Here is a 16,268-nt window from a genome sequence, read left to right as displayed (position 1 = left end):
AAAATAATCCATCAGACGCCACGTTTCTCCCCGTTCGGGACTCCATCTAGCCGACCATGGACGATCTGAACGGTTTGAGCTGGTCCTCCGACCCAAAGGAACCCAGTAAACCCCCCCCAATGAGTTCTGGCCTCTTGTTTCCGACCGTGCGACCGAGTGGCCCCTCTTCTGGCCGCTCTACTCCGATGTCTGCATCCTCGAACCGATCGAACTCGCCAGCGAAACCTGCTACATCTACGGGGGATAGCTTTGCAAATCTGGTCTCATTTGGTGGCCCATCTGCTACAAATAAGAACCTGTCTCTTGTGGAGCAGCAGAAGCGATTGCAAGAGGAGAAGGCCAAGAAGGAGGCTGACAACCGCAGTCGGTTCGAAGCCCAGTACGGGGGGCAAAACTCCCAATTTTGGGACAACCTTGAGCAAGGTCGCACTCAGAGCCCTGCAATTACGACAGCATCTCAATCAACACCAGCGCCTGCTGACGATGACGATATCCTGGCTGCCTTCAACGCTGCTGCGCCCGTCGATGCATCTACGCATTTCCCTGTTCCCAGCTCCCGTTCCTCGCCCCGAGTGGACACAAATGCACCTCCGGAAGCACCCAGCGGTGGAATTGCTATGCATGATCACACACAGGGCCTGGCAGCCTTTGATGATGATGACCCCTTCGGCCTCAATCAATTGAAGCCTAAGGCGGCCCCCGCACCCCCACCCGAACAGGGCGATGACGACGACTTTCTTGGTCTGTTGGGGAAACCAGTGTCTGAAGTCGCCCGTCAACAACCACAACCGCCGTCTACAGGACCCTCGCCTGAGTCATCGGATTATGAATATGATGGATCGCCAATGCCGGAGGTGGATCGGGCTGTTGCCGAACTGGTTGATATGGGGTTCCCCGCGGATAAAGCTCGCCAGGCTCTCAGAACAACCAAGTCATTGACGGACGTCCAGGCTGCCGTTGGGTGGCTTCTTACCCAGGCCCATGCTGAATCTCGACAAAAGTCTCAACCGCGCTCTGCGCCTAATGGACACCCCACTGACCGTGCCGAACGAAGCACTGAGCGAAATGAGAGACGTAACCGGGATGTACCATCCTGGACGAGAGAAGGCAGATCTCAAACTCCTCGATCGCGCGAAGATAGTCGTAGCCCGGCATATGGAGACAAGGGCCCGTCGCAGGTGGCGTCGCAATTCGGCAACAACTTTTTGAAAACAGCCAATTCACTTTGGAAGACGGGGAGCAAGAAGTTCCAGCAAGCCGTGAATGATTTTAATACCGAGCATGACCCTAACCAGCCTCGTTGGATGAGAGCTGGAACACCCGCACACGAGGAATCGCTTCCGCAGCCACGACGCTCGACTGGCCGTGACCAGGCGAGCCTGTCTCAAGCAAAAGAACCAGGATTCACTGATGAGGCGCTCCTCCTTGAGTCTGGAGGCTCTGGGCCGCCTCGGAAACCCACTCGTCCACGCGATACTCCTCCACTCGCTCCTAATGACCATGTCTCGCGCAACCAACCGTCTCCAGACCTGGCCCAGCGAATGCAGCAACCAAGCTTTTTGCAACGACCGTCTCGGCCAAGTTCGCAGGATCCCAAGTCCCGTCTTTCCCGGCTCGCTGCAGAAGAGCAGTCAGCGCAAGCGTATGTTAGTCCAGCGAGACGAAAGCGCCCTCAGGCGCCACCGCCAGCCTCTGAAACCGAGGTTGACTTGTTTGATACTTCCGCCCCTTCGACTGCTCGGCCGAAACCAACGTCACCAGCCCAAGCTGCGCCTCCCCCGACACGGTCTGCGTCAATCCCCGTCCGCCCGAAAGCCCCGCCACGTTCCATACCGCCTGTATCCCAGGAAGCTCTTCAGTCTACCCATCGTCACCGTGGCAAGGCTGCGGATTCTTACAAGCGAGGTGATTATGGGGCTGCACACCAGAGTTTCTCTACCGCCCTTGGCATGCTTCCTGAAAAGCACCCGATCACGATCATGATTCGCAGCAACCGTGCTATGACGGCCTTGAAGATTGGTGAACCCAAGTCTGCCATTGGTGATGCAGACACCATTTTGGCGGTGATCGGTTCTTCCAAGGGTGAATCGGAGATGATCGAAGTGGGGAATGGCGAATCCGCCAAACCCATGAAAGACTTCTATGGAAAGGCTTTGATGCGCAAGGCCGAGGCTTTGGAGCAGCTGGAGCGCTGGGCAGACGCGGCGCAGGCCTGGAGATTGGCGGTGGAGTCAGGTCACGGTGGAAGCACGAGCATCCAGGGTCGGAATCGGTGCGAGAAGGCTGCTGGGATTAGCAAGCCTCCATCGAAGCCGTCAGCCCCGGCAAGGAAAAAGCCGGCCCCGGTACCCAAGAAGACCTCTGCTCTTTCGGATCTGGGAGGTGGCCAATCTGACCAGGACTCTGTCGCCGTTGGTCGTTTGCGGGCAGCCAACCAAGCTGCTGACCGGGCCGACGAGGAGAAGTTTGCCCTTTCGGACAGCGTTGACGCCAGGTTGGCAGCCTGGAAGAATGGGAAGCAAGACAACCTGCGTGCGCTCTTGGGTAGCTTGGACGCGGTGCTCTGGCCCGAAGCTGGATGGAAGAAGGTTAACTTGTCGGAGCTGGTTCTACCGAATAAGGTCAAGGTCCAGTACATGAAGGGGATAGCCAAGGTGCACCCTGACAAGGTATGTTTCCCTATAGCCTTTGCCTTCCCAAAACTGTTTGCTTTGCTAACCATGAATCGATTCTAGATCCCGACTACTGCCACGACGGAGCAGCGCATGATTGCTGGCGCCGTATTTGGAACCCTGAATGAAGCATGGGACAAGTTCAGGGTTGAAAACAATCTCTGAATATCCTCGCATGCCATGCATTGGTTAATATCTTGGTCTCAGCAGCATTTGTTTTTGTTTTTCTTTTACTTTTAGAACATGGCTTATCTTAGCCGGACATACCCAAGATACAAGACGACCTCATGATCCAACCCCGGCCTATTTCTTAAACTTGTAGTCTCTTTGTGGATGGTGTAGTTTCCGATTGTTTGAAGAGGATATGATCATGATTAATAGACTGTCACACCGATGTCTTTTTGTATTATGACTTCCTTTTTGATATGTACTTGTCTGCTATGATTCACTCTTCGCTTCGGATGTCTGCTGCTCTTCTCCCTTCTCCTGCACCTTTTGCGCCTTGGCCTCTTTCTTCATCTGCCGTCTGCTCTTGGCTGGTGTCTCCTCCGCAGCAGAATTGACCCTGTTCGACGGCCATTTTTGTCTGCATCTCTGTTCATCTTCCTCGGTCCAATCCCGCGGCAAAACAGCAAACACCAGATACGATGTATGGGTCTTGAGATCAGGCTCTGACCGGTGAGTCAAGCGACCCAGGGCATATGAAGGAGTCGTCGACATCTGCGCTGATGAGTCTTTCTTGGATGCGCTTGCGTCGCCACTCTGCAAAAGGCCACTGCGGCCGAGTTTAGCCCGTTCCTCGTCGCTGCGTAGCTTTGCAACTGCCTCCTCGACAGACTTGGGGTGCAGGGTTGCCCCGCGCACACCTTCGGTATCCAGGCCAACGCGCTCCCGCTTCACATCAAGTCGGCGATGACTGACTTCCACCATGGAAATCGACAGCCAAGACAATTGGCGCATGATGCGGATCGTGCGCTCAGCCTGTTCAAGGCATGGAGAAAAGGAGCACAGGTACACGGGGGAGGACGGATCAAGAGGAGATTCAGCACCAGACGGGGGCTTGCGCACGAGGTGTTTCAGGGCGAGCCACGGTGCCGGCAAGTCCAGGAAGATGGCGTTTGCCTTGGGCGACTTCCCAGTTTGGGGGTCACCCAACAGGAAGCCATGCTCGTAGACATCGCGATGTGTCACCTCCACCAGGCCATCGAGGCCATGCTGGTTGATTTCATCTTGGACCTTGCCCACGCGCTGCTCGTGGAACTCGAAGCTGCAAACCTTGCCGAGCCGCCGCCGCTTGGTCGCTGGACCTTCCTCGGGGTATCCGTTGAAGACGGCGCGCACCGCCGCATGTGTAAATGAGCCACTGCCGGCTCCCGCCTCGATCACTGTGTTGCCCGGCCGTGCGCGCAGCCGGTGGAGAATGTAGCTGTAGTCCGGGGTGTAGACAACCTGCGTGCGATGCGGAAGCGACATCGTCCATGATTCGGGCGTCGGGTAGAGAACGTGCAGGAACCCGCTTGCGGCGGCCACTGGGGTCTTCAGCGACGGCATCTCTTCATCTCCGCCGGTTGTGGTGCCCGAGGCGTCGAGCTCCTCGGCTTTGCGCTTCGGCGGAGCGGCTCGGCGGCCGCGCGAGCCCGTGTCGACTTTTGAGGCGGCGATCTGGGAGCCCCATGGATGGTCGATAATGGTGCTGTGAGGGAAAGATCCAAATCGCGTGTTGGTGACTTTGCCTTCGTCGTAGCCTAGGTTTTCATCGTCGTAGGTGCGGAGGATCGTCGGGATGGTTTGATCGCGGCGCAGGTGGAGGAGAGCGAGCTCGTTGGCCTTGGTCGAGGAGCCAGGAGTAAGGAAAGGAGACGGCATGGTGACTGGGTAAAAGTGACCACACAGAAACCACTCAATGCGCGATCGAGTCTCTTCTGTAGATGTCGCGCCGGGGAGGATTCTCTCCGCATGGAAAAAAAGCTCAGACAATGGATTGCCTATTCAGGCAGTTAGGGCTCAGGGCTTCCCCGGGGATGAGTCGCTGTGGTCTGCGTCCCAAGAAGCCCCTCCTCGCCGCGCGTGCCTCGCTTTCTTTATGCCCCGCCCCTCCCTCCTATCCCTCTGGCCGTCCCACCCACGGTTCTTTTCTTTGGTGACTTTCAGGGCTATGTCGACTCGCCAGCAGCCGCCCTGGCGGCAACCTGCCTCGCACGCGGACGCGCAACTCCCGCCCTTGAAGGTGTGGAACTCGTTGACCAAGTCCAAGACGCCTTTTATTCCCATCGACCCTGCCGGCAAGAAGGTGACTTGGTACGCGTGCGGACCGACGGTGTACGATGATGCGCATTTGGGCCATGCCCGAAATTATGTTAGCACCGATATTATTCGGCGCATCATGCGCGACTATTTCAAGTTCGACGTCAACTTTGTGATGAACATTACCGACGTGGACGACAAGGTATGGCGTGCGCGTTATTTCTGACTCTAATTGCTGGCGATGAAAATGCAGCGAGGCTCATTAAGTACCTTAGATTATCCTCCGCGCGAGACAACAGCACGTGTTCAATGAATTTGTCGCCGCCAGTCCTGTCATTACTCTGGAGGTCTTGGATACCGCCAAAAGCGCCTTTGCAGCATACCTCAAGAAGAACCTGCCCTTGCTGGACCCGGAAATACTCCCCTCGAAGTACCAGGATGAGGTGGAGAAGAAATACGCGACTGTGTTGAATGGTGGTACCCTCCCCGGAAATGAAAAAGCGGGCGACGATGAGGCCAAGGTCAAAATGCACATTAAAACCGCTGCTTCGGCTGCGAAGGTCATGGCTGAAGTCGAAACTCGTGCGACCTCGTCCGATCCTACTGTCTTCGCCGAGTCGTTCTACTCGAATGCGCAGGACCTCTTGTTGCCGTATCTGGATAAACTGAAGGGGTCCTCGATCGATGCCGACGATCATGGAATCTTTACCAAGTTGACGAGAAAGTACGAGGAGCGGTTCACCAACGACATGCGGGATCTTAATGTCCTCGACCCGGACGAGTTGACCCGCGTGACCGAATACGGGGATGCCATTGCCGGGTTCGTCGAGCGCATTGTTCAGAATAAGTTTGGATACGTGACAGCAGATGGATCGGTATACTTCGACATTAACGCTTTCGAAGCGGCGGGCCATCCCTATGCACGACTCGAGCCGTGGAGCCGATCTGACAACAAACTTGTTGCCGAGGGAGAGGGCGCTTTGACCAACGAGACGACAGAAAAACGTGGGGCTTCGGATTTTGCGCTGTGGAAGGCATCGAAGCCAGGAGAGCCCAGCTGGGCCAGTTCTTGGGGCAAAGGTCGCCCAGGATGGCATATTGAATGCTCGGCCATGGCCTCAGCCAGGTTGGGTCAGCAGATGGATATTCACTCTGGAGGCATTGACCTTGCTTTCCCTCACCACGACAATGAGCTGGCTCAAAGTGAGGCTTACTGGGATGACAAACACGATCATCAGCACGAGCAGTGGGTCAACTACTTTTTGCACATGGGCCATCTGTCTATCCAAGGATCGAAGATGTCCAAGTCGTTGAAGAATTTTACCACCATCCGTGAATCCCTCGACCGAAAAGACTGGACCCCAAGAAGCTTGCGGATCGTGTTCCTTCTGGGTGGCTGGAAAGACGGCGTGGAAATCACCGATGAGCTTGTGAGTACAGGTAACTCATGGGAAGACAAGGTGAACAACTTCTTCCTGAAGATGAAGGACCCGGCGGCCTTCCAGGGATCTTCGTCTGGTACCGACAGCACTTTTGGCGCTGATGTGGACGCGGCCAAGGCGGCCGTCGATGGCTTCCTTTGCGATTCCTTCAACACTGTCGGCGCAATGCAAGCCATTTCAGAGCTCATCACGAAATACAACAGCGCGGACAAGTCCACTCTCAACCCGAAGGATGTCGAGGCTGCTGCACGATGGATTACTTCTATCGTCAACATCTTCGGCCTCAATGGTGCCGCCGCCGCCGATAGCACCGAGATCGGTTGGTCAGGAATCGACGTTCCTGAGGAGGCCAAGCCTTTTCTTTACCCGCTTTCCGCCATCCGTGACTCGCTCCGGCAAACAGCGCGCGCAAAGACCGGGATTTCACTCAAGGAAGTCGAAGCAGCCCTGAGCCGTGGGGAATCGCCCACGGACGTTCCAGAGTCGGCGAAGCCCTATGCCCATCTCCTCTCGACCTTCCGAGCCAAGGTCATCTCGCTTGAGTCATCTGACTCGATTGAGAAAGAGGTTCTGACACTGTGCGATCGTGTGCGGGATGTCGATCTCTTTGACATGGGTATCTATCTCGAGGACCGGGATAACCTGCCCGCTCTCGTGCGGCCCGTGACCCGGGAGATGATTCAGGCGCGAGAGGAAAAGGCGGCGCGGGCGCACCAAAAGCAGCTGGAAAAGCAAAAGCAAGAGCAGGAGGCATTGAAGCGGCTGGAGAAGGGCAAGCTGAGCCACCTGGAGATGTTCCGCACCAACGAGTACAGCGCCTGGGACGACGAAGGGATTCCCACACGCGATGCTGCAGGCGAGGAGATCACCAAAAGCCGAGTGAAGAAGCTCCGCAAGGACTGGGAGCGCCAGAAAAAGGCGCACGAGGCGTGGCAGGCCAGTCAGTCGGCCAAATAGAAACCGACAAAATGCATTCAGGATGGTGGAAAGGTAACTTCTTTATGATTTACATAGCTGGTCTGGACAGAGATACTCTCGGGGCTTGTATTTTTGCATTGTAAGGCGTTTTAGCACAAAATCACAGATATTTCTTTTTCTTTTTCTTTCCCTTTTATCCGCGTTTATCTGAACAAGTTGAAGGACCAGGTCAACCCAGAGTAAGCTTCCCAATTCCCCAATGGTCTAGGTATATACAGTTGCAATCCATGTCTGACTCTTGAATTCCAAATACATATAGGCTTGTGGACCAACAGAAGCTCGTTTTCCTCTGTGTCGCTATCCAAAAGTACTACAAGTCGGTCAATGCCTCGACACAGGTCCTACCGGCTCGTCTAACCTCCATCGAGGAGATTTTCTCGCTGGCTGGCGTGGATCATCTTACCATCGCCCCACACTTGCTGGTCCAACTAAACCAGCCTGTGTCTGGCGAGCTGGTCTCGCTGTTTGATGTGGCACCTACGGAACCTGTCCCGGAGCCGGGTGTCTCGTACTTGCATGACCGCGGGGCGTATCAGATCATCTTTGCTCGGGATCGGGGCGGAGCTAGTAAAATCAAGCTGACTGAGGTATGTTTTAACAAATCAGATAGTAGTATCACTAGTGATAATTTGGCTAATGGGTGGCTTAGGCGGTCAACATCTTCTGTGATTTCCAGGACAAGCTGGAGCAGATCATGAAGGCTTGATCTTTCGGCCTTTCGGTGGCTATAAGAACCAAGTTATCTCTGTCAGCTAGTACAATTTACGGTGGACTCACAAATTTCGCTTTGAATAATAGCTTTCCAACAGCTTAGTTAGACATAACCAGACACCTTGAACAAAAATAAGTGGACTCGAAAGATATAGATCAGTCGCACGTGACACGACGTCATCAAACGGCGGCAATTCTTCGCTTCTTTTTTTCTTCCAAAGACATTCGACCGTGCGCTGAGGGTACTAAGATCGACATTTCTCCATCCGCTTGGGCATTTCTTGTGACCAGTGTTGCTCATTCCACCTGCGCCATGTTTCCCTCGCAGGCGGCCAATTTCAACATCGAGGCCGTCAGTGGCATCTGTGGGTGAGTCTTTCGTTTACTAGATTGAACTTCATTTTTTATTCCTTCTGCATTTAATCGACCTCTACAAGTGAAGGCGAATATTAAGACATCTTTCGATATTTCTACCATTTTATAGCCCGTGAATTGGCTGGATATATAGATCGTCATCTTCACTTGCATGTTCCTGCATATGGTCTACCAAAAAAAACTCACTAATCGAATTCCAGCTCCATCTCCATCGCCTGCTGGGTTGTGGTCTTCTCACCGCAAATCATTGAGAACTTCCGGCGTGGCTCGGCAGACGGCTTATCGCTCTTGTTTCTGATCGTGTGGCTGGCCGGCGATGTGTTCAACATCCTCGGCGCTGTCCTGCAGGGCGTGCTACCTACGATGATCATTCTAGCGGTGTACTACACCCTGGCGGACATCGTACTACTGGGCCAGTGCTTTTACTACCGCGGCTTCAATATCACCGAGGAACTATCCTCTTCATCACCTGCTCCCGAATCCAGCACGCCCGCCGCGACGGGCGCATTGAATGCCACAGATGGCAGTGGATCAGATGGCGCTGCCACTCCCACAGAGCGATCTGCCCTGCTCCCCAAATCCAATGGCCACGTTGACATAACCGGCCACGGACACGGCGAACACCCTGTACACAATGCGCCCCGGCCCACGTCCGCCGGGTCATCTACGCAGGGCAGACGCCCCTCGGCCACGTCTTTCCGCGACCTCCTCCACCCTTCAGTCGACGGCACGCACTTATCCCCCCGCGACACCCTTCATCGAGCCGACCCAGGACTCGATACGCGGTACACGCTCCCCACAAGCACGCCGCCGCATCTCAACCCTGCAAGCAATCTTCTTCAACATAACCGCCATCGCGCTCGTCTGCACCGCCGGCGTGCTGGGCTGGTACGTCAGCCCAGGCTCGAAAACATCGACAACCCCAGACCCGCTGATCCTGGACCCGCTGGGCCAGGTGTTCGGCTACCTCTGCGCGGTGCTGTACTTAGGATCGCGCGTGCCCCAGCTGCTCCTGAACTTCCGCCGCAAGTCCACCGACGGCGTCTCCCTGCTCTTCTTTCTCTTTGCCTGCATCGGCAACCTGACCTATGTGCTGTCCATCCTGGCGTACGTGCCCGTCTGTCCCAGTGCGGCTGTCCTGAGTGAGCAGTCGCATCGTCTTCATGCGCGCTGTCGACCCGGTGAGGCGGCTGCTTTGTATGGCCGGTATATTCTGGTGAATCTGTCGTGGCTGGTTGGTAGTCTTGGGACGCTGTTGCTGGATATGGCGATTTTCGTGCAGTTCTTTTTGTATCGGGATGGGAAGGGGGATGAGACCGATGAGGAGGATGAAGGTCGTTGAAAGGGTTTCTGGGTAGAATTTGCATATGAATAGTCGATTGAATTACGTGGTTATGTTTATTTCTTGATGATATACTTTTAATATAGCATCAATGAATAGAGCCATTGCCAATACCATGGATGGGATTCAAGCCTACTTCTTAAGTAACCAAGAAAAGTAAGCCATTAAAGCAAATACATTTCCATATTTCCATGATACACGCATAATCTAATCCAAACATGTAAAAAGAACACCTCTCGCTGAATGCGTAGCAACTGAAAAGCATTTGGAACAACAAGTTGCACCTCAATCAGCTTGGCGGGTGCGCCTCCACCTTACCCTTGGCAACCTCAGACCAGTTGGTACTCAGTGAAGTACCCTGGCTTTCGACGTAGCTTTTCATCATAGCCCGGCGCGTATCTGGGTCCGCAGTGGCATACAGCTTCTTGAAGAACCCATCGACAGCATCGCCACCGTAGTCCGAATCCACGGAATCTGCACCATCAGACTCGTTTCCATCTCCCTCGCCAGCCTGCTGGCCCTCCGACTTGTCGGACTTGTTTTTGTCCTTTGGTTTCTTTGCAGTCAGATTCGAGGCGACCTTGTCCCAGTCCTTGGCACCGTGACGCGACGAAGTTGGGTAGGCAGGGCCCGCAGTAGACGACGGTGCGGCGGGCCGGTCGGCGAGTTTAGGGGTCGTCGAGGAGCCTTCGAGTGCGCTCCATTTCTGGCCTGCAGTCCGCTTGTGCAGGACGAGCTCGATCTTCGTGCCCATGACAGAGACTTTGGATGTGGAAGGGTCAATGGGGGCATAGAGCGGGTCGAGAGTGAATGCATAATCAGAGCCCGAGGGGAGCGGGAATTGAAGCGATGCCTTTGTTTATGCTCGTTAGTTGTGCTGGATCTATACTAGAGTGAAACCTGATCCCTACCATCTCGTCTTTCAGGTCCACTTCGACGCTGTCCTTGGGGATTCCCTTGATGTAAAGTGTCACCACCACCGAGTCCTGAGACTGATACCATTCATGTCGGATCTTCTCGGGGGCTGTGGCAGCCGCGCCGGAGCCGCTGCTTGCCGGAGGGAGCGCAGTTACAGGAGGCATTCCATGTGCAGGGATAGTCGGCGCCGCAGATTCATTAGAACCTGCCTGCGGCGACGTCTCGCCCGTCATCTCAGCGGGCTTCCCAGTTTTGATATTCTCCAGCTCAACCTTCAGTTCCTTCTCCGTCGGAATGTGGGTGTTTCCAGGGTGCTCTTCAACAGACACAGAACGTGTCTTATCATCCTCGGGTATTTCAGCCAGCTTGCGACGAAGCTTGGCCATCCAAATGGGCAGTTCAGATTCGTATCCATTCTTCTTAGTCGCCGACCCCGACCCCGCCATGGCAGCCTGCAGTCCCTGGGATTTATCCGACGGGGTCGCGGGGGAAACCTTTTCGTTAATCGCTTTGAAGATAAACTCTGCGTCTCCGTACCGCTCCATCTGGTACAGCGACACGCCGCGGCGCAGCTGCGCGGACAGGATGATCTCGCGCTTCCCGCGCGACTGGGCTAGAGACAGGGCGATTTCCGCATCGCGCAAGGCGGCGACATGATTTGGGCCACCGTCTGCGGGCTTCAGGCGTAAGTACGCTTTCGAGCGTTGGAGATAGTACGCCGGGGCGCGGGGTAGTTCGACCAGGGCCCGGGTGTAGTGTTCGATAGCGAGCGGGGCATTGGATTCAGCGAGGGCCTTGTCGCCCTGGGATGCAGCGTTCATGGTGAATCCAGGGAAAGGTGTGGTGTTTTGAGGAAGTGATTTTGTGGATTAAAATGAAAGAAAGAGGGAGATTCTTCTACTTCTGTGGCTTTCGATGCAGCTTCCCCGTGCTTACATAATGCGGAGACAAAGCTGACCGAAACAGGAAAAATATAAAGTCTTCACAGTTAATGTATTTCGATTATGTGGAAGATTAATTAGATAGCTAGAGAGCTGTGTCCTGTACCTACACAAGCTCCTCGTTGCCGAATCTCCGGCCGTACAGGCCCAGAGCCCGGATGGGCCAGTAGAATTTGTAATTAGGGTAAGAGATCATGCTGCGATGTGGTTAGTCGGATAATCGATTGAGATCCAAAGGGGCAAAGACATACCAGGACTGATTGAAGACACCTTCAATTGACTCCTGCAGCCACTCTCCATTGCGCTGCTGGCGGGTCATCAACAGCTTCATTGCCCTCTGCAGTGGTTCCTTGTGCGGGTAGCGCGCCTCCATCAATGCCAGACAGGCCCAGGCCGTCTGAACCACCTGTGATTTTTCGTGCTGGACATAGACGTGCTTCTCGCTGCTGAGGTACGACTCGCCCCAGCCTCCGTCGGCCTGTTGCTTCGAGATCAAGAAGTCGCATCCCCGGCGAGAATTGTCGCTGGCGCCGTAGGTCTCGCCAATGCTAGCCAAGCTCTCCAGCGCGAACATCGCGGCATATGTGAAGCAGATACCCCACGACCCGTACCAACTGCCATCCGCACGCTGCGCACGCTTGATGTAGGCGACAGCTTTGTTCTTGACGGCACGAATCTCGTCGGCGCGGTAGTCGGGGTAGTATTTGCTAAAAAGTGAAAGTGCAGTTACAGATGCGGTCGTGCACTCCGGATAGTCGTAGCCGATCATAATGCCGCCAAAAACTCCTGCAGGGTTGAGCCACTCGAGCTTGGGCGAGCCACGCGTGGTCTCGTACTCGGTAAACCCACCAGTTGGGTTCTGCATGAGCAGCAAACAGTCCACGCTGTCTTTCAGACGCTGCGCAGAGATGAGTTGCGGGAAGTTGTGCATCTCCTGCAGCTGGATCGTTGATCGGAGGCCCTCAGCCGTGCAGTCGCTGACGGTGTAGCCTTGTGTTTTAGTACTGAAGGGCCAGGCACCTTTGCGGTGCTGTCGGTAGCATTTCTCTTGGTCTGGCACGTTTTCCCGTAGCTGATGGTCCTCGATGAATTCAAGCGCTCGGGTCAACATCGGCCGCCACTTGGGGTCATCAGCGAATCCAGCGACAACAATCGCCTGCGTGACAAATGTTGTATCCCACACCTGCACACCGTTGGTGCCATTTGACAGCATGCCCTCATTCTTCATCCACATGTAGTCATTCAGTCGTTCTCTGTGTCGGCGGACCGAATAGCTGTCTGGACCATCGTGGATATAGCAAGCCACCATATTCATCGGGTTGTTGACGGGACCCAGTCCTGCGTAGTCGGTGTTCTCGTCTTCCATGCGAATCAACTCCCAGGTCCAGTCCTCCGCCCACTTGGCGAGACTGGGAAAGCGGAGGTAGGGGTTCCAGACCCGAACCAAGGCCTCATTCAGGAACGTCAGAAGTAAAGTCTGGGGGTAGTAATTGTCTGCCGGATGTACAGAGCTGCGGTGCTTGGACCAGTCAATCGAATCATACGGCTCCGTGTATAGCTCTTGGCGAAGCTGCACGGTCAAGTCATCTAGAGGTTTGAACCATTTCTTAGACCACAAATAGGACATTGGAAGAAACACCTGGCGAATGTGGATCCACCAGCGCCAGGGAGCAATAGGAACCCAATCGGGAACAAGCCTAGCCACTCGGTGAGTAAAAGGATCAGTTGAACATGGAAGAATAAGGCGACCAACCAGAGTTCAGGAGGAACGGGGTTAACACCCTCCCAAGGCATCACGCCCAGAACGGCGAGCCAGAACTTGGCCCACTGGGGCCCATAGATGGCGCCTCCAAACTTGTGGAGCAAACCCCGGGCTTTGACCATGCGAGGCTCATCCTCGCTGACACCGACCAGGCGTAGGGCCACATAATTCATACAGGTACCGAACACAGAGCTGTGCGCTTCAATGTGCAAGCCCCAGCCACCGTCCTCTGGGTTCTGGCGAGCAAAGAGATAGCGCTTGATCTCGGTGGCATACTCCGGAGGGATAGGGGTGTTGGTCACGTAGTAGGTGACCAAGATTCCCGGCAGCAAGAACATGGGTCCACCATACTCACATGCCCAGTTCCCTGGCTCCAGTTGGAGGTGCGAGAAGAAAGACAGTCCATTCTCGGCCGCTGCCAACGGCGTCTTGGCTTCTGGCAGTTCTGGCAGGCCCTACGAAAAACAATGTTAGGATTGAACCCATGAGTCGCCACGGTGCTTCCTTACGGTTGGTAGACCTAAGTGGTACTTGTCCGCTATCGTCTGCGGCCACTCTTTATTCTCCTCATCCGATTCGAGATACCGCCATGTCTGGCGGCCCTCCTCATTGACCAATCGCCAGCGCGAGTAGTCTGTTTTGAGATCCCCATTGGCATCCGGGGTGAGATGGCCCTCGGCAGGTGTTCGCCACGGGCCAACATGAGGAAAGAAAGACATGGTTTGGGATTCTGTGGTTTTTTTCCCAGGGCAATTGCAAAAGCAAAAGTAAAGCAAGCGGACAGACAGCTCCGGCTTGAGTCCGGGGTAGCTGAGTCAGCAGTATCAATGCTGCACCGTACAAGCAAGAACGAGCATGTGAGAGCTGAAAATAAAAGAAAGATAAAAAGATGAACAGAATGAAGTCGTGCGGGATGGGAAGAAAATGAAGGTAATGGGTGTTGGTAGTGAAGGGGGAAGAGGAGGGAGAGAAAGAGAAGGGAGAGAAAGAGAAGGGAGAGAAAGAGGAGAGAAAGAGCGGCACTCGATACCGGGGAGAACCAGTCGAAGTATGCAATCAGAGGAATAAAATTAAGAAAAAAAAAAATCTTGTCTATTCTCGAAATCTTTGATATACTTGACTCACGAGAAAAAAAAGGTCATTGTTCTTGAACTATTTGAATGTACACTTTCCCTCCCTCAAGGCAATCGGCTCATCTCTTCTTCCAACCATCTCCATTGCAGTAGATGGCTTTCCCATCCAACCCAGACGACCGAGAGTCCTCAGTGCGAGCATACATTGATCACACACTCGCATCTCTCCTCCACGAGCTCTCGCAGCCCCCTTCCGAAGCACGACCAGCCATCACCCTCCGGCGTCGAGCCAACCGAACAACCTGCATCATCAACCCCAACACCAAAGCTCTCGAGGCCCAACAGCCGGCCGAAACGTACAGAACGTATTTATGGCCGGGAAAGACGGCATACGAGTCTTGGAAATTCAGTAGGGAGCTTTCACTCCCCAGCGCAGCATGAAGCATGCTTCATTGTAATGATGACAAGCGAAGACTGATGAGTCCATTTGGCATGCAGCGGTCGTCGTGCGGATCTTATCCATTGTTGACCAGGCGATTCGAAGTCACCAGCGAATATCCAAACGGTAGGCCAAATCCCGGAGTATCTCTTTGGAAACACCCACCGATAGGAATGTTTCTAGGGACATATATTATATTGACCCAGAATATTTTCGCTGCCAGAGCATCGTGAACGGAGTGATTGACGAGCTTGCCTACACTATTGGTGTCGAGCGGGCGGCATTGAATGTGGTTCGTTCGGACCTGTCCCTCTCATCAATTAGTGACGCTGAGACCACCCTGGTAGGAAGCAGCTGGCAAGGGACTGGTAGCAGGGTGTTTTTGCCTGAAGCACGAATCACAAATCATAATGGATGCTCGATCCGCTACCAAGGTTGGTCTGATATTCCTTGGGTTTGTGTTAGGTGACGATTGGAAGGCCAACCGTCGCGGGCCAGGATACTCTGATTCCTCGCGTAGAGGATGACGACGAGATCGACATGGAGGGTGTGCGATGGGTACTGGTCATTGAGAAGGAGGTATGTTGTGCAGAACCGTCATGCTTGTGTTGGGAAGAGCCCATCAGAACGACTTTGACCAGTGAAAACTGATTCCACCATTCACAGGCAGTCTTCCACAGACTCGCGCGAAACAGCTACTATATGAAGGCCATTGCTGGTGATGGGATTCTGGTTACTGTAAGCTCGAGCATTGTGTCTGCGAAATCTGCGTCTGTTATAAAAGAATGAAGAGTGACCGGCAATACCAGGGAAAAGGATATCCGGACCTCTGCACCCGAAGCTTCGTGCGTCGGCTCTTCGACACTGCATCTAACAGCAACAGACGCCCGCCTCAGTTTTATGCTCTCACAGATGGTGATCCCCATGGCATGGGGATTATGTCGACATATAAGTACGGCTCTGCAGCACATTTGCATGACAACGCGAGACTCAGCGTTCCGGGCTTGCAGTGGCTAGGTCTTCGAGTGTCTGATGCAATAGCTAGTTCGGACTCGCCAGAAAACAGCCCCATCATGTCGCTAACAGCGCGAGACCGCAAGAAAATCACCGCCATGTTCCAAAACAGCCCCGTGTGGGCGAGCGATGGGCCAGAGCCGGAATGGCGCACGGAATTGCAGCGGATGCTCATGCTAAGCATTAAGGCAGAGATTGAAATCCTGTATGAGCAGGAAGGGGGTCTGGAGGGGTGGATTGACCGGAAGATGTTTCGGCAGGGGTGATGCGCCGTAGCAGTGCCAGAGATGCCGACATTGTAATGGAGATAGCGATAGAGCGATGGGAGCTGGTGGTGCGAGAAAAGAGCAAATATAG

At 54.3% G+C, this 16,268-nt stretch overlaps 8 protein-coding genes across 8 annotated transcripts; 5 read left to right on the top strand and 3 right to left on the bottom strand.

Annotated features, from left to right (window-relative positions):
* Positions 1–56: 56 nt before the first annotated feature.
* Positions 57–2,837, top strand: NUU61_002081 (UBA/TS-N domain protein; the record flags this gene model as incomplete). The annotated part of the gene is made up of 2 exons (XM_056652663.1): positions 57–2,669; positions 2,736–2,837. The coding sequence occupies 2 exons, from the start codon at positions 57–59 to the stop codon at positions 2,835–2,837; spliced, it is 2,715 nt and encodes a 904-aa protein (XP_056513730.1).
* A 273-nt stretch (positions 2,838–3,110) lies between these two features.
* On the bottom strand, positions 3,111–4,538 carry trm61 (tRNA 1-methyladenosine methyltransferase subunit GCD14; the record flags this gene model as incomplete). Its single annotated transcript, XM_056652662.1, has 1 exon — positions 3,111–4,538. The coding sequence occupies one exon, from the start codon at positions 4,536–4,538 to the stop codon at positions 3,111–3,113; it is 1,428 nt and encodes a 475-aa protein (XP_056513729.1).
* A 37-nt stretch (positions 4,539–4,575) lies between these two features.
* Positions 4,576–7,315, top strand: NUU61_002079 (cysteine--tRNA ligase; the record flags this gene model as incomplete). Its single annotated transcript, XM_056652661.1, has 2 exons — positions 4,576–5,118; positions 5,192–7,315. The coding sequence occupies 2 exons, from the start codon at positions 4,576–4,578 to the stop codon at positions 7,313–7,315; spliced, it is 2,667 nt and encodes an 888-aa protein (XP_056513728.1).
* Positions 7,316–7,337: 22 nt separating this feature from the next.
* On the top strand, positions 7,338–8,042 carry NUU61_002078 (uncharacterized protein; the record flags this gene model as incomplete). The annotated part of the gene is made up of 3 exons (XM_056652660.1): positions 7,338–7,348; positions 7,596–7,923; positions 8,013–8,042. The coding sequence occupies 3 exons, from the start codon at positions 7,338–7,340 to the stop codon at positions 8,040–8,042; spliced, it is 369 nt and encodes a 122-aa protein (XP_056513727.1).
* A 318-nt stretch (positions 8,043–8,360) lies between these two features.
* On the top strand, positions 8,361–9,764 carry NUU61_002077 (PQ-loop repeat-containing protein; the record flags this gene model as incomplete). Its single annotated transcript, XM_056652659.1, has 3 exons — positions 8,361–8,416; positions 8,623–9,049; positions 9,144–9,764. The coding sequence occupies 3 exons, from the start codon at positions 8,361–8,363 to the stop codon at positions 9,762–9,764; spliced, it is 1,104 nt and encodes a 367-aa protein (XP_056513726.1).
* Positions 9,765–10,053: 289 nt separating this feature from the next.
* On the bottom strand, positions 10,054–11,503 carry NUU61_002076 (co-chaperone SGT1; the record flags this gene model as incomplete). Its single annotated transcript, XM_056652658.1, has 2 exons — positions 10,054–10,617; positions 10,676–11,503. 2 exons carry the CDS (start codon positions 11,501–11,503, stop codon positions 10,054–10,056), a joined length of 1,392 nt encoding a protein of 463 aa, XP_056513725.1.
* A 226-nt stretch (positions 11,504–11,729) lies between these two features.
* NUU61_002075 (terpene cyclase/mutase family protein) lies at positions 11,730–14,104 on the bottom strand (the record flags this gene model as incomplete). Its single annotated transcript, XM_056652657.1, has 4 exons — positions 11,730–11,820; positions 11,875–13,320; positions 13,377–13,840; positions 13,895–14,104. The coding sequence occupies 4 exons, from the start codon at positions 14,102–14,104 to the stop codon at positions 11,730–11,732; spliced, it is 2,211 nt and encodes a 736-aa protein (XP_056513724.1).
* Positions 14,105–14,611: 507 nt separating this feature from the next.
* On the top strand, positions 14,612–16,177 carry NUU61_002074 (uncharacterized protein; the record flags this gene model as incomplete). Its single annotated transcript, XM_056652656.1, has 6 exons — positions 14,612–14,867; positions 14,927–15,023; positions 15,081–15,240; positions 15,363–15,476; positions 15,564–15,635; positions 15,707–16,177. 6 exons carry the CDS (start codon positions 14,612–14,614, stop codon positions 16,175–16,177), a joined length of 1,170 nt encoding a protein of 389 aa, XP_056513723.1.
* Positions 16,178–16,268: the final 91 nt, after the last annotated feature.

This window comes from Penicillium alfredii (assembly GCF_028826965.1).
Source record: "Penicillium alfredii strain IBT 34128 chromosome Unknown utg000004l_segment0_segment0, whole genome shotgun sequence".
Classification (NCBI taxonomy): Eukaryota; Fungi; Ascomycota; class Eurotiomycetes; order Eurotiales; family Aspergillaceae; genus Penicillium; species Penicillium alfredii.
The sequence above is the reverse complement of the archived record's forward strand: the minus strand, read 5'-3'. Positions and strand labels throughout refer to the sequence as shown.